Here is a 19,703-nt window from a genome sequence, read left to right as displayed (position 1 = left end):
AGGGTGATCCTGGGGAGTAATTACCTGGAGAAACAAAGAGTCTTGCTGTGGAGACTGCAGTCCCAGCCTCATTTTCTGCAATGCACTTGAAGTCTCCAGAATCTTCAGGAAATGCTTCTGTGATAATTAAGGTGCACACTTCCTCTGGAAAGGGGAGAGATTCAACTTGAGCCGAGTATTTAGGTGCCCCAAATTAACAAACAGTGTGGGAGGATATCAGGGAGAGTAGGTATTGGGAATAAGTAGTGTATTCCTGAGATTAAAAAAATAATCCCTCTGATTAGATTTTTATCTTTGAGTGGGCTCATGAAGATAAATCCTAACAATGCAACCTGAAGTAACCCCAGCGTGGTCCCTAACACCTACTTCTTAGACACATCTGTTTTCTCTACTAGACTATCAGCTTCTTAAAAGCAGGGATTACACTTTACCTCTTGAATTCTAGATTTCTGTAACTTTAGTGCTTAGCATAAAGGTCCTATAAGGATGATTTTCTGAACTGACCTAAATGTTGTTATTGCCGTGGTAACTAGGCTTGATGGTAGGATAGTGATGGCCACTGTGTGGTGGCCATCGCATGTACTTCTTGGACAGCCAACAATTTAGATGTTTGATGTCAGGACACCTTCTTTCTGCCTCTGTGTGTTGCTCACGAGACACATGGAATAAGAGGACATCAAATGGAATTAGAGGAAGAATTCATGCCCTGTGAGGTCAGGGATTCCTCAGTGCCACGAATGGAACCTGGCCATTGCCTGTATCTAGTAAATGTTGAATGAATGAATAAATGAGCAAATATACTGATAAATCCCAGTATTCTTGCTTCTTCCATTGTAGAAGAGTTGGCATAAGGTAGCCTCAAAACTGTTTCTGAAGGCAAAAGTAGTTTAGGAGACAAAGTCTTCTGATGCTTATTTGGTTTAATTATTTATTATCAAGATGTTGAAAAATTGTGCTTACCAGGAATAGATGATAAACAAGTTTCTGAAAGAAAAAACAAGAGAATAGAAAATTTAAATGATGGCAGTTTAGTTGAGAGAAGGTGCCATGTGTATGCAAGAAATAACTTGAAACAAGTACAACATTGACTGAAATCTTGCATCACAGACCGTAAATTGTGTAGAAACTCAGAAAAGGTATGGAATGAATACTTGGCAGGATGCTAGAGCTGGAAAAACCGTATTTCAGTCCTGTTCTACAACTAGCTTGCTCTGTGACTTTGTGAAAATTACTTCTCTGGGCCTTAATTATTCATCTTTAGTGTGAGATAGGAACAGCTGTATCTCTTCTCTGAATGTAAACTGTTGCTGAAACATTAATCCTGAGGTGGCCTTTTTCTCCCAAGAAAATCCTTTTCTTTTACTCTCTCTAATTAAAGTTGAATATTACAGAAATACTGTAGTATTACTGCAGAAAAATACACAAAAGATTAATAATAGTTTTCTCTGGGTGGTAAGAATGTAACTTTACGTTTCTTCTAGATTTTATATATTTTTATATTTATTGTAATAAATTTTATTACTTTCACAAAATGCAATAAATGTGACTTTTAAAAGAAATACCATGTGGCATAATAGAGGTGTTTCTTCCTAAATGTGATGTGCAAATGTTCAGTTGTTTTGAATTAATATTTAAGAGAGTATATTTTCTTCACTTAGTGTAAGAAATATCTTTGGCTTGAAACTTGACTATAGCACTTACTAGCCTTGTGACCTTTGGCAAGGTGTTTAGCATTTCTAATTTCAGTTTTCTTGCTTATAAAATGGAGATGATAACACATACCTCAAAATACTGATGTGAGGATTAAATTAGAAATTGTTTATAAACTCAGTGTTTAGCATGTTGGACATGACTGGAGTGACTTAGCATGTATGCACAGGAAACTTAAACTGTAAAGTTTTAGAAAGCTATGCATCAGTTTTCATTTGTGTTACTCTTTAAAAAGTATGTTTATTCTCACATTTATTTTCTTGTTTGTATGCCAAGAACTCATTGGGAAAATAATTAAGATTAATCTGTGAAAACAGACTAGTCTTTTTTACAGCTATTAAAACTATTATTTCATCAGAACAAAGCAGCTGTCTTTTCTTTTTTGGTTGTTTATGTTGAGGAATTATTTGTATTTAAGTAATTGTTTAGCAGTAGCAATCTCTGAACCTGTAACAAATCAGTTATTAAACGTTAAAACATGAATTAGATTTCAAGGTAAATTGGAATAAAAAGTAAATTATAAAGCTTATCACTGTACTTTTTCTCAGAATTCGGAAGTCATCTGAGTCGGCTATCTGCTCTTTCTCTCTGTACCAATGAACTTGAACTGCGGCTGTGGCCTGGACTCGGCATTCAAACACGACAAACTGACCTCTGGTTGTAGAGATATCTTGAAGATGCTGAAGAACAAACACAGAATTCACAGAATGGAAGAAATTGTTTCACCATATACTGTGATTTGGGGTGTCAGTTGCAGTAAGTGTGCATGATTTTCATCATGATTATTGACAACTGATTATACCTTAATCAAAATAAGGAGCTTGCTGGGTATCTTTTGTGCTTTATAGTCAGCTGTAAGTCTTTATCTCAATTTCATGGAGTTGTGTTTAATGAGAAAGCTTTTATTCTTTTCCCCCAAGAACCGCTTTTCAAAATAGAAAACCGATTAGTTGAGAGGTCTTCACTTTTTTGTGTTATTTTTTTATTTAGTACCTATGAAGGTACAGATTTAATCTTTATTACTGGTTGAGCAGCATGGGAAGTACTGTAATTTGTTAATGATTCTGAATCATGACTTAGAGGAATTGGGCCAAAATCACAACTTTTCCACTAGAGGGTTGAAGCTCATCATAGGAACTTGGAAGACTTTAACCTTTGTGGAACTCCTGTTCTTTTTCTGTGAAATAGGGGTAGCAAAATGCTCAGCATACTTGAGGTTTTGAGGCTCATTTCAGAGACATAATCTGAAAACTTTCTTTAAAGAATGAAGAGTTATATTGATATATAAAAAGTATTTATTAACAACAGCTAGTACAGTCTCACAATTCATACATGAACAAGTGGCATTTGTGGTAAGTTTACTCCTTAAGTCCTAATCTCCCTCCTCTCCTGTTCTCAGCTCCAGGGTCCTCTGGAATCTGGAATCACATTTCAGGTTATAACTTGGCCCTCAGACCAAAGAGAGAGGACCTGAGGTCCTTCTGCCTGGTGAGACCTAGGTAAGACATAATGATCACCAGCCCAGCCCTTGAGCCTGATGTCCAGGGCTGCATATTATAAGAAGGAATGCAGCAGGAGAGAAGACTTGTGCCTAATAGCATCTGCTGAAAGTGGGCTTCCAGAATTGATAGCACTGCTCCTTATTCATAATGACATTGTTTCCTATGTCTCCCATCCTGTATCTGGGTAAGTTCCAGCTGTACTTCTCATACCTTAGGCCAGCAGTGGCAATAGTTCCAGTTCTGTTAGGTTTGAAAACTGGGAGACGGCCTGCAGAAGATAGCAACCTTAGCTTGGTTTGACTTAGCTGATTGAATCCTGCTGTTTCCAGTGAATGATAGAGGAGGCATCTAAATCCTGATCTCTGACTGTGACCCAAGCCAGAAATAGATATGGTTTTGCTTGTTGACTTCTTCAGAAGGGCATCTTGTGGCCAGTTAAGAGAATGTGATGAATTGAACCTTGAGGTCAGGCAGAGCATTGTCTGCTTGGAGAGAACCATCTAAGAACTGCCTTCCAGAGCTGGAGGATTGACATAGAGCAAAAGTCTAAAGAGCATAGGATGAACCATGAATTGCCCTGTGACACTGAACAATAATTTCATGTTTTCTGGGACTCAGTTTTCTCATATATAAAGAATTGTAATCCCTGAGGTCCTTTCTAGTTTTCTCTTTTCTTCTTCTTATACCTTTGACAAACCCTACAATTTGTCTATAAAATCTAAACTCCATTATGCACTGTGCATAGATTACCTTGGTAAACACAGGGGCTACAGCACAAGTGGATCCCAACAGGCTGCTGCAGGGACTCTGCATCTGGTTAAGAAACAGAAGAGACACTGTCATCCATGTTGTCAAGGCTCTGAAACCTTAGTTGAATGGTGGCCATGGGCTAGCTGTTACCACCCACACTATAAATTTACTTTATGAAAGGGGTGATATTCCTAAATTAAATGTCAGTTTGGATATCTGCTCCAATGCCACCCATTTTTCCTCTCTCCTCCAGCATTCCATTAGTTGAGATGGTAAAATACAACACTAGGTGATTACATTTGAGAAATGAGTATTGGTGATTATTTAGAGACTGTACATTAAAGGTTTAAATAACTTCTAAATTTTACTCACTAGATTTTTTCCTTCCTCCTTACAGTTGTTCTTGTATCTTTTAGGTTTTTGAAAAACAACCCCCTCTCCTTTTTTAATTACAAGGGAATTCATTCCTTGGATAGTTGGAATATTCTATTATGGGACTGAGCTCCTAGAAACCAACTGTCCCTTATGGTCTGGCACACAGACAAATGGCCAACCCACAGAACTACCATGGAGTTATTTCTGAGACCCATAGATTTCTTTCTTGTTCCTTCTGAGGTCATGCAGCTGGAAGCTTTCCCTGTGTATACTTTTCAAGAAATTGCATTGATTCCTTCCTCTCTGGGACTGTGTCTCCATTACTGAAAGCCCTCAGAAAGCTTTTAAAGTTGAACCTACCCTCTGGGGCTCAATACACAGTGGTTGAACTAAGGTAGAATAACTTGATCTGGTGTTAGAGGCTTCATTAACGGGGGGACTGATGGTCAGAGACACTCTAGTGGTTTTCTTCTTTATTCTGTAGGGGAAACAAAACCGAACACAATCCAGTTAAAGAAAGATTAGAGCTGGCTTTGATACAAATGCCTCACTGAATACATGAGTATATACTAAATTTATGACATTTTTACCTTGAATTCTTATTTTTCTTTTGGTTTGCATAATAATTCAAGTGTTTTCTCTTTGAGCAAGTATTAGTAGATTATGGCTCCTAGTCGTTTTGGTTTAGATTTCCTTTGTCTTTTCCTCCAGCCCATAATCAGTGGGCTCTTACTGAACACTTACATTGCAGAAGAAAAAACTTCCAAAGCAAATAATCAGATTGCACTTTGGAAAGTTGATAAATAGATTGGTATATTTTTTTAAAAGTAGAATTCCCCCTATAGTCATACATGACAAATGCACATTCACATTTTGTACTTACTCTGACATTTCTGTCACATATGCCAAGCATAATCCCAGAGAAAAAACGTTTTCTCACTTCTCTGGGTACTTACCTATAAGAAAGGGAAAAAAGAAATTCTATCTAAATCTGCTGGGAATTTAATGAAATGTAGTTCAAGTATATTATATTCATACTAGGACCAGCAAATTAATTACAAATAGCAGATCTATCCAAAACATCTGAATTCTTGACTAAGGATGGAACTATTTTAATATCTGCAGTGTAAAAATTCCAGATGTTTGCCTTTATGAAGTTATAATGCCTGTACCCGGAAGAACTGCTGACTTATTTCCCAAAAATGTCATTTCAGAGGGCATATATTTGTATCTCTGAATTTGCATTTTGGTTTGAAGTCCTCAGCATATTTGTTATGATAAAAAATCCATTGAACCTAATTATACTTAAAAGCTTTCGCACAGCAAAGAAAATGGTTGATGAAACAAAAAGACAACCTACTAAATGGGACAAAATGTTTGCAAATGATATGACTGATGAGGGGTTAATATTCAAAATATATAAGAAGCTCATACAGCTCATCAATAAAACAACTCGATTAAAAAATTAGCAGAAGACCTGAATAGATATTTTTCCAAAGAGGAAACACAGGCACATGAAAAGATGCTCAATGTTGCTAATCATCAGGCAATGCAAATCAAAACCACAATGAGGTATCATTTCATACCTGTCAGGATGGCTATCATCAAAAGAACCCAAATAACAAATGTTGGCAAGGAGGTGGAGAAAAGGGAATCTTTATACCTTGTTGGTAGGGTATACTATGGAAAATAGTATGGAGATTCCTCAAAAAACTAAAAACAGAACTACCATATGACTTAGGAATATCCACTGCTGGGTAGGTATTTGGAAAAAACAAAAACAACAGTTGCCAAGATATGTAAGCAATCAAAGTGTCCATCAATGGATGAATGGATAATGATATATATACATGGAATGAAAGTGAACGTGAAAGTGAAGTTGCTCAGTCGTGTCCGACTCTTTGCGACCCCACGGACTGACTGTAGCCTACCAGGCTCCTCCGTCCATGGGATTTTCCAGGCAAGAATACTGGAGTGGGTTGCCATTTCCTGGAACACTCAGCCAAAAAAGGAATGAAATTTTGCCATTTGCAACAACACGGATGGACTTGGAGGGTATTGTGCTAAGCGAATAAAGTTCAGACAGAGAAAGACAAATACTGTATGGTGTCACTTATATGTGGAATTTATTACAGAAAACTAGAAGGCGATGGCACCCCACTCCAGTACTCTTGCCTGGAGAATCCCAAGGACGGAGGAGCCTGGTAGGCTGCAGTCCATGGGGTCGCTAAGAGTCAGACACGACTGAGCGACTTCACTTTCACTTTTCACTTTCATGCATTGGAGAAGGAAATGGCAACCCACTCCAGTGTTCTTGCCTGGAGAATCCCAGGGATGGAGGAGCCTGGTAGGCTGCAGTCCATGGGGTTGCTAAGAGTCAGACACAACTGAGCAACTTTACTTTCACTTTCATGCATTGGAGAAGGAAATGGCAACCCACTCCAGTGTTCTTGCCTGGAGAATCCCAGGGACGGGGGAGCCTGGTGGGCTGCCGTCTATGGGGTCGCACAGAGTCGGACACGACTGATGCGACTTAGCAGCAGCAGCAGCAGTGAATATAACAAAAAGGAGGCAGACTCACAAATATAGAGACCAAACTAGTGATTGCCAGTGAGGAGAGGGAAGGGGGAAGGGGCAATATAATAATAGGGAATTAAGAGATACAAGCTATTATGTATAAAATAAACTATAAGGCTATATAGTACAATACAAAGACTGTAGTCAATGTTTACAATAACTATTAATGGAGTATAAGCTTTAAAAATTGTGAGTCACTATATTGTACACCTGTAGTAGTTTAGTCGCTAAGTTGTATCCAGCTCTTGTGACCCCATAGACTGTAGCCTTCTAGGCTCCTCTGGCCATGGGATTCTCCAGGCAAGAATACTGGAGTGGGTTGCCATGTAACTTATATAATATTCTACATCACTTGTAACTCAATTGAAAACAAAACCCTTTGAAACACATTGCTGTGTTTACTATAAGGAAGGGATGTAAATGATCATATTATCTCTGTGAAGACGTAGTAGAGAAATACATCTCAGTTCTTAGAATCAGGAATAATTGGGCTTCTCCTGTGCAACTGGTTTAGTTTTTCCTCATAGATACTGTGGATCTTAATATTGGTTATATTTCCCTCTGCATTAGCTACCTGAAAGTCTAATGCTCACTTCATGAAAGCCAGTAATTCAATAGCAACTAGAGTCAGAATCCTCTAAATCTGTAAGCTGATGCTTTTGTTTTTTTCATTTTATCTATGCTGACAGAATGTGGTCCACTGGAGAAGGGAATGGCAAACCACTTCAGTATTCTTGCCTTGAGAACCCCATGAACAGTATGAAAAGGCAAAATGATAGGATACTGAAAGAGGGACTCCCCAGGTCAGTAGGTGCCCAATATGCTACTGGAGATCAGTGGAGAAATAACTCCAGAGATGCTAAAGCTGAAACTCCTGTACTTTGGCCACCTCATGCGAAGAGTTGACTCATTGGAAAAGACTCTGATGCTGGGAGGGATTGGGGGCAGGAGGAGAAGGGGACGACAGAGGATGAGATGGCTGGATGGCATCACTGACTTTATGGACATGAGTTTGAGTGAACTCCGGGAGTTGTTGATGGACAGGGAGGCCTGGCGTGCTGTGATTCATGGGGTCACAAAGAGTCGCACACGACTGAGCGACTGAACTGAATTGAACTGAATGCTGATTATTTACCCACACCAGCATAGATCGCATGACCCCAACAAGAATCTTTATTTCTTGATAGAAGAGGTACATTGGAAGATGTAGAGTAGCTTGAATAACAAAATATTGTAATTTCCAAAAAGCCATTGGTTTATGGAAATGGGGTGAAATTGTAATTATTCCAAAAATCCAGGCTATATAGTCACTTTACAATTCTTTAAGGGACATAAAATAGACTTAAAAAATCTTTTGCAGAAGTATTTGATACCATCATTAGGACTAGATTTATCTAATCTCCTTTTAAAAATCATTATTTATTTATTTATTTTTGGCCATGCTGAGTCTTTGTTGCTGCACTGGCTTTTCTCTAGTTGCAGAGAGCAGGGGCTACTCTCTGATTGAGGTGTGTGGGCTTATCATTGTGGTGGCTTCTCTTGTTGGGCTCTAGAGTGCGTGGGCTTCAAAAGTTGTGGCTTAGTCATTGTGGCTCCCAGGCTCTAGAACACAGGCTCAATAGTTGAGGCACACAGGCTTAGTTTCTCTCTGACATGCAGGATCTTCCAAGACCAGGGATTGAACCCATGTCTCCTGCATTGGCAGTCAGATTCTTTACCACTGAGCCACCAGTGAAGCCCGTAATCTCCTTCTGATCTCACGATATAATACTGTAATAGTTGGTGTCTTTTTTTAGTCTTAAAACCCCCTTTATCATCTTAAGGTTTTATAATCATTTTAGAGTTAATTTACTTAAAACTTTTGATGATATAAAAGATTTGCTCTTTCATGTTTTATTTCCTATGGTGGATAATGGCTTCAGAGTATGCATTTTATTATTATTTAAAATTTACATATATATTATGTCTATTCCTTTCTATTTATATATAATAAATTCCTTTCTATTTATTTATATTATAAATTTGTAAACTTAAAATAAATCTGCAAACTGGAACTACTTTTTAACTGAGTTAGTTGTTTTTTAATTTTCAAGGAACAGATAGAATTTTTCTTTGGTTGTTCAGAAGATAGCTATGATTCTATGAGTGTATAAGGGCTGAAGGGATTGCAAACACACACAGATTACCTTTATGTCCAAAACTGGGCACAAAAAGAGTCTCTAAATAGGGTACAATCAAGTAGTGTTAACTGTATTTATTTGATTTGGATCATTTTTCTAATGAATGAAAGCTTCACAAACGCTCAAACTTTTGAATTAGCCAAGACCCCAGGAGCAATACAAAAGAGTTTAGAGTTAGCTGGCACAATAAAAGTATATGAAAAGCTCAATACTGCAAAAGATACACGGTAATATAGGTGCTGTCTTAGTAATTTATTTAACTTACATGCAGAGTACATCATATAAAATCTCAGGCTGGATGAATCACAAGCTGGAATCAAGCTTGCCAGGAGAAATGTCATCAACCTCAGATATGTAGATGATACTATGCTAAAGGCAGAAGAGGAAGTAAAGAGCCTCTTGATGAGGGTAAAAGAGGGGAGTGAAAAAGCTGGCTTGAAACTCAGAATTCAAAAAACTAAGATCATGACATCCAGTCCCATCACTTCATGGCAAATAGGAGAAAAGTGGAAGCTGTGACAGATTTTATTTTCTCAGGCTCTAGAATCACTGTGGACTATGACTGCAGCCATGAAATTAAAAGATGCTTGCTCCTTGGAAGGAAAGCTATGACAAACCTAGACAGTGTATTAAAAAGCACAGACATCATTTTGCTGACAAAGGTCCATATAATCAAAGCTATGGTTTTTCTATCCATAGTCATGTATGAATGTGGGAGGTAGACCATAAAGAAGGCTGAGAGCTGAAAAATTGATGCTTTTGAATTGTGGTGCTGGGGAAGACTTTTGTCTTGGACTCAAGATAATCAAACCAGTCAATCCTAAGGGAAATTAACCTTGAATATTCACTGGAAGAACTGTTGCTGAAGCTCCAGTACTTTGGCCGCCTGATTGAAAGAGCCATCTCATTGGAAAAGACCCTGATGCTGGGAAAGATTGAAGGCAAAAGAAGGGGGTGGCAGAGGTTGAGATGGTTAGATAGCATCACTAACTCACTGGGCATGAATTTGTGTAAACTCTGGGAGATAGTGGAGGAGGGAGGAGCCTGCTGTGCTACAGTCCATGGTATTGCAAAGAGTTGGGCATGACTTAGCAACTGAACAACAGCAACAACATCTTAGTAATACCACAAGACATCAAAAACACTAATATCAGAAGACATTTAATAATGCCATTGACATCACAAGACAGCATGTAATCACCCCACAGGCTGCTAGTAATAAGTGCTATGATTTCAAAGGAGACAGGAGCTTGACTGGTATAATCAAGAACCCCTTATTGTAAAATTCAGACTTAAATTGAAGAAAGTAGTTTCCCTACTGGACCATTCCCCACTGGACCATTCAGGTATGACTTAAATCAAATCCCTTATGATTTTACAGTGGAAGTGAGAAATAAATTCAAGGGATTAGATCTGATAGACAGAGTGCCTGTGAACTATGGACAGAGGTATGTGACATTGTACAGGAGACAGGGATCAAGACCGTCCCCAAGAAAAAGAAATGCAAAAAAGCAAAATGGTTGTCTGAATAGGCCTTAGAAATAGCTGTGAAAAGAAGAGAAGCTAAAGGCAAAGGAGAAAAGGAAAGATATACCTATTTGAATGCAGAGTTCCAAAGAATAGCAGGAGATAAAAAGCCTTCCTCAGTGATCAATGCAAAGAAATAGAGGAAAGCAATAGAATGGGAAAGACTAGAGATCTCTTCAAGAAAATTAAAGATACCAAGGGAAAAATTCATGCAAAGATGGGCTCAATAAAGGACAGAAATGGTATGGATATAACAGAAGCAGAAGATATAAAGAAGAGGTTGCAAGAATACACAGAAGAACTATACAAAGAAGATCTTCATGATCCAGATAATCACAGTTGTGTGTGATCACTCACCTAGAGCCAGACATCCTGGAATGTGAAGTCAAGTGGGCCTTAGGAAGCATCACTACAAGCAAAGCTAGTGGAGGTGATGGAATTCCAGTTGAGCTCTTTCAAATCTTAAAAGATGATGCTGTGAAAGTGCTGCACTCAATATGCCAGCAAAATGGCAAACTCAGCAGTGGCCACAGGACTGGAAAAGGTCAGTTTTCATTCCAATCCCAAAGAAAGGCAATGCCAAAGAATGCTCAAACTACCGCACAATTGCATTCATCTCACACGCTAGTAAAGTAATGCTCAAAATTCTCCAAGCCAGGCTTCAACAGTACATGAACCATGAACTTCCAGATATTCAAGCTGGATTTAGAAAAGCCAGAGGAACAAGAGATCAAATTTCCAACATCTGTTGGATCATTGAAAAAGCAAGAGCAATCCAGTAAAACATCTACTTCTGCTTTACTGACTATGCCAAAGCCTTTGACTGTGTGCATCACAACAAACTGTGGAGATTCTTCAAGAGATGGGAATACCAGACCACCTGACCTGCCTCTTGAGAAACCTGTATGCAGGTTAGGAAGCAACAGTTAGAAATGGACATGGAACAAAAAACTGGTTCCAAATCAGGAAAGGAGTATGTCAAGGCTGTATACTGTCACCCTGCTTTTTTAACTTATATGCAGAGTACATCATGAGAAACGCTGGGTGGGAAGAAGCACAAGGTGGAATCATGATGGCCGGGAGAAATATCAATAACCTCAGATATGCAGATGACACCACCCTTATGGCAGAAAGTGAAGAGGAACTAAAGAGCCTCTTGATGAAAGTGAAAGAGAGATCAGAGATCAGTCGATCAGTTGTGTCTGACTCTTTGCAACCCCATGAATCACAGCATGCCAGGCCTCCCTGTCCATCACCAACTCCCGGAGTTCACTGAGACTCACATCCGTCGAGTCAGTGATGCCATCCAGCCATCTCATCCTCTGTCGTCCCCTTCTCCTCCTGCCCCCAATCCCTCCCAGCATCAGAGTCTTTTCCAATGAGTCAACTCTTTGCATGAGGTGGCCAAATTACTGGACTTGCAGCTTTAGCATCATTCCTTCCAAAGAAATCCCAGGGCTGATCTCCTTCAGAATGGACTGGTTGGATCTCCTTGCAGTCCAAGGGACTCTCAAGAGTCTTCTCCAACACCACAGTTCAAAAGCATCAATTCTTACGCTTTCAGCTTTCTTTATAGTCCAACTCTCACATCCATACATGACCACTGGAAAAACCATAGCCTTGACTAGACAGACCTTTGTTGGCAAAGTAATGTCTCTGCTTTTGAATATGCTGTCTAGGTTGGTCATAACTTTCCTTCCAAGGAGTAAGCCTCTTTTAATTTCATGGCTGCAGTCACCATCTGTAGTGATTTTGGAGCCCAGAAAAATAAAGCCTGACACTGTTTCCACTGTTTCCCCATCTATCTCCCATGAAGTGATGGGACCCGATGCCATGATCTTCGTTTTCTGAATGTTGAGCTTTAAGCCAACTTTTTCAGTCTCCACTTTCACTTTCATCAAGAGGCTTTTTAGTTCCTCTTCACTTTCTGCCATAAGGGTGGTGTCATCTGCATAGAAGAGTGAAAAAGTTGGCTTAAAGCTCAACATTCAGAAAAATAAGATCATGGCATCTGGTCCCATCACTTCATGGGAAATAGATGGGGAAATAGTGGAAACAGTGAGAAACTTTATTTGTTTGTGCTCCAAAATCACTGCAGATGGTGACTGCAGCCATGAAATTAAAAAAATGCTTGCTCCTTGGAAGAAAAGTTATGACCAACCTAGACAACATATTAAAAAGAAGAGACATTACTTTGCCAACTAAGGTCTGTCTAGTCAAAGCTATGGTTTTCCCAGTAGTCATGCATGGATTTGAGTTGGACTATAGAGAAAGGTGAGCACCGAAGAATTGATACTTTTGGACTATGGTGCTGGAGAAAACTCTTTGGAGTCCCTTGGACAGCACAGAGATCCAACCAGTCCATCCTAAAGGAAATAAGTTGTGAATATTCATTGGAAGGACTGATGCTGAAGCTGAAACTCCAATACTTTGGCCACCTGATGCGAAGAACTGACTCATTTGAAAAGACTCTGATGCTGGGAAAGATTGAAGGTGGGAGGAGAAGGGGATGACAGAGGATGAGATGGTTGGATGGCATCACTGACTCAATGGACATGAGTTAGAGTAAACTCCAAGAGTTGGTGATGGACAGGGAGACCTGGTGTGCTGCAGTCCATGGGGTCACAAAGAGTCGGACACGACTGAGCGACTGAACTGAACTGTTGTGCAAATACTGTCCTTTTCTCTTTATCTCCTGTGTGGGGAAATAACCATTCAGTGATATGGAATGCTCTAGGATCAGATTGCCTGGGTTTACCATTTATTAGGTATATTAGGTTTACCTCTATTACCTCTATAAGCCTCAATTTCCCAATCTGTAAATCAGGCACAAAAATAGTGTTTATTTCTAGGGCTGTTTTGAGGAAAAATGAGATAGCCTACAAAGGCATTTTACTCATATTTGTGCCACGTATCAATCACTCAATAAATGTTAGATGCTATCTTTATTGTGATCAGTCAGTTCAGTTCAGTCACTCAGTCGTGTCCTACTCTTTGCGACCCCATGAACCGCTGCACGCCAGGCCTCCCTGTCCATCACCAACTCCCGGAGTCCACCCAAACCCATGTCCATCGAGTAGATGATGCCATCCAACCATCTCATCCTCTGAGGTCCCCTTCTCCTCCTGCTCTCTATCTTTCCCACCATCAGGGTTTTTTCCAGTGAGTCAGCTCTTAGCATCAGGTGGCCAAAGTATTGGAGTTTCAGCTTCAAAATCAGTCCTTTCAATGAACACCCAGGACTGATCTCCTTTAGGATGGACTGGTTGGATCTCCTTCCAGTCTAAGAGACTCTCAAGAGTCTTTTCCAACACCACAGTTCAAAAGCATCAATTCTTATGCTTTCAGCTTTCTTTATAGTCCAACTCTCACATTCATACATGACCACGAGAAAAACCATAACCTTGACTAGATGGACCTTTGTTTGCAAAGTAATGTCTCTGCTTTTTAATATGCTGTCTAGGTTGGTCATAACTTTCCTTCCAAGGAGTAAGTGTCTTTTAATTTCATGGCTGCAGTCACCATTTGCAGTGGTTTTGGAGCCCAGAAAAATAAAGTCAGCCACGGTTTCCACTGTTTCCCCATCTATCTGCCATGAAGTGATGGGACCGGATGCCATGATTTTATTTTTCTGAATGTTGAGCTTTAAGCCAACTTTTTCAGTCTCCTCTTTCACTTTCATCAAGAGGCTCTTTAGTTCTTCTTCACTTTCTGCCATAACGGTGGTGTCATCTGCATAGCTGAGGTTATTAATATTTCTCCTGGCAATCTTGATTCCAGCTTGTGCTTCCTCCGGTCCAGCATTTCTCATGATGTACTCTGCATATAAATTAAAAAAGCAGGGTGACAGTATACAGCCTTGACATACTCCTTTTCCTATTTGGAACCAGTCTGTTGTTCCATGTCCATTTCTAACTGTTGCTTCCTGACCTGCATACAGGTTTCTCAAGAGGCAGGTCGGGTGGTCTGGTATTCCCATCTCTTGAAGAATTTACACAGTTTATTGTGATCCACACAGTCAAAGGCTTTGGCATAGTCAATAAAGCAGAAATAGATGTTTTTCTGGAACTCTCTTGCTTTTTCGATGATCCAGCAGATGTTGGCAATTTGGTCTCTGCTTCCTCTGCTTTTTCTAAAACCAGCTTGAACATCTGGAAGTTCACGGTTCACGTATTGCTGGAAAGATATGAGCATCTGGATGCAGAGTTCCAAAGAATAGCAAGAAGAGATAAGAAAGCCTTCCTCAGTGACCAGTGCAAAGAAATAGAGGAAAACAACAGAATGGGAAAGACTAGAGATCTCTTCAAGAAAATTAGAGATACCAAGGGAACATTTCATGCAAAAATGGGCTCGATAAAGGACGGAAATGGTATGGACCTCACAGAAGCAGAAGATATTAAGAAGAGGTGGCAAGAATACACAGAAGAACTGTACAAAAAAGATCTTCATGACCCAGATAATCACGATGGTGTGATCATTCACCTAGAGCCAGATATCCTGGAATGTGAAGTCAAGTAGGCCTTAGAAAACATCACTACAAACAAAGCTAGTGGAGGTGATGGAATTCCAGTTGAGCTCTTTCAAATCCTGAAAGATGATGCTGTGAAAGTGCTGCACTCAATATGCCAGCAAATTTGGAAAACTCAGCAGTGGCCTGTCTCCTGTACACTGTCACAAACCTCCATCCATAGTTCATCAGGCACTCTGTCTGTCAGATCTAATCCTATTTCTCTAAATCTATTTCTCACTTCCACTGCATAGTCATAAAGAATTTGATTTAGGTCATACCTGAATGGTCTAGTGGTTTTCTCCACTTTCTTCAATTTCAGTCTGAATTTGGCAATAAGGAGTTTATGGTCTGAGCCACAGTCAGCTCCTGGTCTTGTTTTTGCTGACTGTGTAGAGCTTCTCCATCTTTGGCTGCAAAGAATATAATCAGTCTGATTTTGGTGTCGACCATCTGGTGATGTCCATGTGTTGGACATCATCATTATTGTGATGGTGATTGCTATAGGTAGATCCAGGGAGATCCACCTGGATCTATAGGTAGATCCACCTTTCCTCAGAGGGTTTGAATCTAGTTGTCTTTGCTTTTTCTTCTCTTGCGAACTTACAATCCTTATATTAATAGTGCACTTCTGGTTTTTTTTGGCCATGCCATATGACTTTAAGGATCTCAGTTCCAAACCAGAGATTAAACTGGGGCCACAGCAGTGAAAACCTAGACTCCTAGCCACAAGAGAACTCCTATAATACACTTTTGTTTCCAATTCTTTACTGTTGTGTACTTTCACCGTATATCAGGTTCCTTAAGATCAAGTGTCTTTCCGTGTGTCTCCCATCCCCAAAGTATTTAGTCCAGTGTTGAAGACACAATAGGCACAGAGCCGATTGATTTTATAGATTATTTCATGAGCAGATGCTGTTAACAGTTGTCCTAGGAGGTGTGTGTTAGTTTGTGTTATTTCCCTCAATACCACTCCACAAATAAAAGCAGTTGATATAGAAAGATTCCTCCTCTTCCAGAAAAGGGAAACCTCTGGACTGTTGGTGGGAATATAAATTGGTATAGCCACTATGGAGAGCAGTATGGAGATTCCCTAGAAAACTAAAAAATAGAGCTACCATATCCAACAATCCCACTCCTGGGCATATATCCGGAAAAAACCATAATTTGAAAGGATACATGCACCCCTGTGTTCATAGCAGCACCATTCACAATAGCTAGGACATGGAAGCAACCTAAATGTCCATTGATGAAGGAATAGATAAAAAATATGTGGTACATATGCACAATAGAATACTACTCAGTCATAAAATAGAATGAACTAATGCCATTTGTGAGACATAGATGGGCCCTAGAGATTTTCATATTGAGTGAAGTAAGTCAGAGAAAAACAAATATCATATCATATCACTTATATGGGGAGTCTAAAAAAGTGGTACAAATGAACCTATTTACATAACAGAATTGAATCACAGACTTTGATAAACCTTATGGTTACCAAGGGGAAAAGGGGAGGAAGGAATACATTGGGAGGCTGGGATCGACATATACATACTATTATATATAAAATAGATAACTAATAAGAACTTATTGTGTAGCATATGGAATTATATTAAATACTCTGCAATGACCTATATGGAAATAGAATCTAAAAAGAGTGGATATGTGTTTGCATATAACTGACTCACTTTGATGTACAGCAGAAACTAGTACAACATTATAAATCAACTATATTCCAATTAAAAAAAATGGAATATAGCCATCTTAGGTGAAGTTAACCAATCACAGAATTGCAGACTAAGACATGGGAAATCTTGTCTAACATCTTCAGAGAACAAAACTGTAAGGGTCCTAGAGGTTATGTATTTGCTGAAGGTCATGCAATCTGTTGGTGGAAGAGTCAGGATTAGAATCCAAATTTCATGTTTTCTAATGCAATCCATATAGGCCTGTAGCAAATGAACTCTATATTACTGTATAAATGTAAAACTGCAGATATTAGTCTGAGTAGTTGAGAAGGCAGTGATTTTTTAATTTTTTTTTATCAGAATAGAGCATTTTTGTGGTTCAGAATTCAATGGGTAATGGAAATCATCTTTTTAATTTGTGTGTTAGCTTCTCAAAGATCTGTTTTGTTTACTCTTGTATCCCTAGTACCTACAATAGTGCCGGGCACATAGGAGATACTCAGTAAATATTTGTTGAATGAATACATTTGTTAGCAATCTTGGCTGAGACATCAGTTGAGAATGTTTGTGACTTCTGGAGATTCTAACCTTTAAGTATCAGACCCTGAAAAGAAACCCTAGAAACAGCAGGGAAACTCTGGCTGTGGCAGGAAGATAAAAATGAAATGCTTCCCCTCATGGGAAGAGAAGAATTAAGAGAAAGTGTAAGAAACATTTGGAACTTCTTGGAAGAAACATACCTTATAAATAAAAGGTCATTTGGTTCAAGAGGCTAGAATTTCGTTTAAGCCTCTTGGCATATTTTGAAGGAGAAGCTAGAAAACATCAGCAAAATAGTTTTGGTGGTGAATGAAATTCAAGTTTTTGCCCACCTTCAAATTGTCCTATGCTCCCTGGCTAATGAGAAAAAGAGAGGAAATCCAATTCTTATAAAGGAACCTGCCCCCCCACCCCCCGCCGCCCCTGCAACATCTCAGATGCTTCTTGTTCTAAGCATGAACAATGAAACTTCATGCACAAGGCACTAGACAGCCTGTGCTGTCATTTCATCAGGGGCATGAAGAGGCCAGGCAGGATTTCCCATCTTCTGTCCGTGATCTTCCAGCTGACAAAAGGAGACAGTGATAACTAATGAGCCGTGAGATGTCCTGAATCTTACTTTGGGATATGCTACTGGTTAGCGTGAATTAAACCATCTGTGTCTGAAGATGATATAGAAATGGATAAAAATATAGAGACACCAGATAGTGTGGGAGAGAGAGCACTAATTCAGGATTGAGGAAGTCTGGATTTTGGTTCTAGATCTATCATTAATTAGTTATATGCCTTGGACAAGACTCTTAGGTGTATGCATGTGCACGTGCACTCAGTTGTGTCCACCTCTTTGTGATCCCATGGATTGTAGCTCACGAGGCTGATCTGTCCATGAAATTTTCCAGGCAAGGATACTGGAGTGGGTTGCCATTTCCTACGCCAAGACCCTTTGGGGTCTTGGTTATCACGTATCTAATAAGAAGTGAGAAGGTTTCTTCTAGGTCTGTTTGCATTTTCAAAATATTTTAGAAATTTGATCATAGCAAGATCCTCTATGACCCACCTCCCAGAGTAATGGAAATAAAAGCAAAAATAAACAAATGGGACCTAATTAAACTTAAAAGCTATTGCACAATGAAGGAAACTATAAGCAAGGTAAAACAAGGTACCCTTCAGAATGGGAGAAAATAATAGCAAACAAAGCAACTGACAAAGAATTAATCTCCAATATATATAAGCAGGTCATGCAGCTCAATTCCAGAAAAACAAACGACCCAATCAAAAAATGGGCCAAAGAACTAAACAGACATTTCTCCAAAGAAGACATACAGATGGCTAACAAACACATGAAAAGATGCTCAACATCACTCATTATCAGAGAAATGCAAATCAAAACCACAATGAGGTACCATCTCATGCCGGTCAGAATGGCTGCTATCAAAAAGTCTGCAAACAATAAATGCTGGAGAGAGTGTGGAGAAAAGCGAACTCTCTTACACTGTTGGTGGGAATGCAAACTAGCACAGCCACTATGGAGAACAGTGTGGAGATTCCTTAAAAAACTGGAAATAGAACTGCCATACGACCCAGCAATCCCATTGCTGGGCATACACACCAAGGAAACCAGAACTGAAAGAGACACGTGTGCCCCAATGTTCATCGCACTGTTTACAATAGCCAGGACATGGAAGCAACCTAGATGTCCATCAGCAGACAAATGGATAAGAAAGCTGTGGCACATACACACAATGGAATATTACTCAGCCATTAAAAAGAATACATTTGAATCAGTTCTAATGAAGTGGATGAAACTGGAGCCTATTACACAGAGTGAAGTAAGCCAGAAAGAAAAACACCAGTACAGTATATTAATGCATATATATGGAATTTAGAAAGATGATAATGATGAGAGACACAGATGTAAAGAACAGTCTTTTGGACTGTGTGGGAGAAGGCGAGGGTGGAATGATTTGAGAGAATAGCATTGAAACATGTATATTACCATGTGTGAAATAGATCACCAGTCCAGGTTGGATGCATGAGACAGGAGCTCTGGGCTGGTGCACGGGGATGACCCAGAGGGATGGGATGGGGAGGGAGGTGGGAAGGGGGTTCAGGATGGGGAACACATGTACACCCATGGCTGATTCATATCAATGTATGGCAAAACCCACTACAATATTATAAAGTACTTAGCCTCCAACTAAAATAAATTAATTTATTTTAAAAAATTTGATCTTTTAAAATCTCTGATTTTCATATTTATTGGAATAGATTTTCATATTTATGGAATAGATTCCATCAGAGGATGAGGGAAAGGAAAATGAATATTTGCACTAAAGGCAAAACCAGT

At 39.3% G+C, this 19,703-nt stretch overlaps 1 protein-coding gene across 3 annotated transcripts in view; it reads right to left on the bottom strand.

The window, feature by feature from the left end:
• LOC138988649 (palladin-like) overlaps positions 1-19,703 on the bottom strand; it is a 45,537-nt gene that overhangs the window by 1,215 nt on the left and 24,619 nt on the right. For 2 of the 3 annotated variants that reach the window (XM_070374879.1, XM_070374880.1), the window contains exons 2-7: positions 5,221-5,293; positions 4,698-4,815; positions 3,963-4,025; positions 2,249-2,390; positions 961-984; positions 25-144 (exon numbers count right to left, since the gene is read on the bottom strand). In XM_070374879.1, the coding sequence (XP_070230980.1) occupies positions 25-144; positions 961-984; positions 2,249-2,390; positions 3,963-4,025; positions 4,698-4,815; positions 5,221-5,228 (475 nt within the window). In that variant the 5' untranslated portion in view covers positions 5,229-5,293. The remainder of the gene's footprint in view (positions 1-24; positions 145-960; positions 985-2,248; positions 2,391-3,962; positions 4,026-4,697; positions 4,816-5,220; positions 5,294-19,703) is intronic. The other variant, XM_070374881.1, reaches the window with a different exon arrangement.

The sequence above is a fragment of the Bos mutus genome, chromosome 7 (genome assembly GCF_027580195.1).
Source record: "Bos mutus isolate GX-2022 chromosome 7, NWIPB_WYAK_1.1, whole genome shotgun sequence".
Taxonomy (NCBI): domain Eukaryota; kingdom Metazoa; phylum Chordata; class Mammalia; order Artiodactyla; family Bovidae; genus Bos; species Bos mutus.
This window is presented reverse-complemented; position numbering and strand designations above follow the sequence as displayed.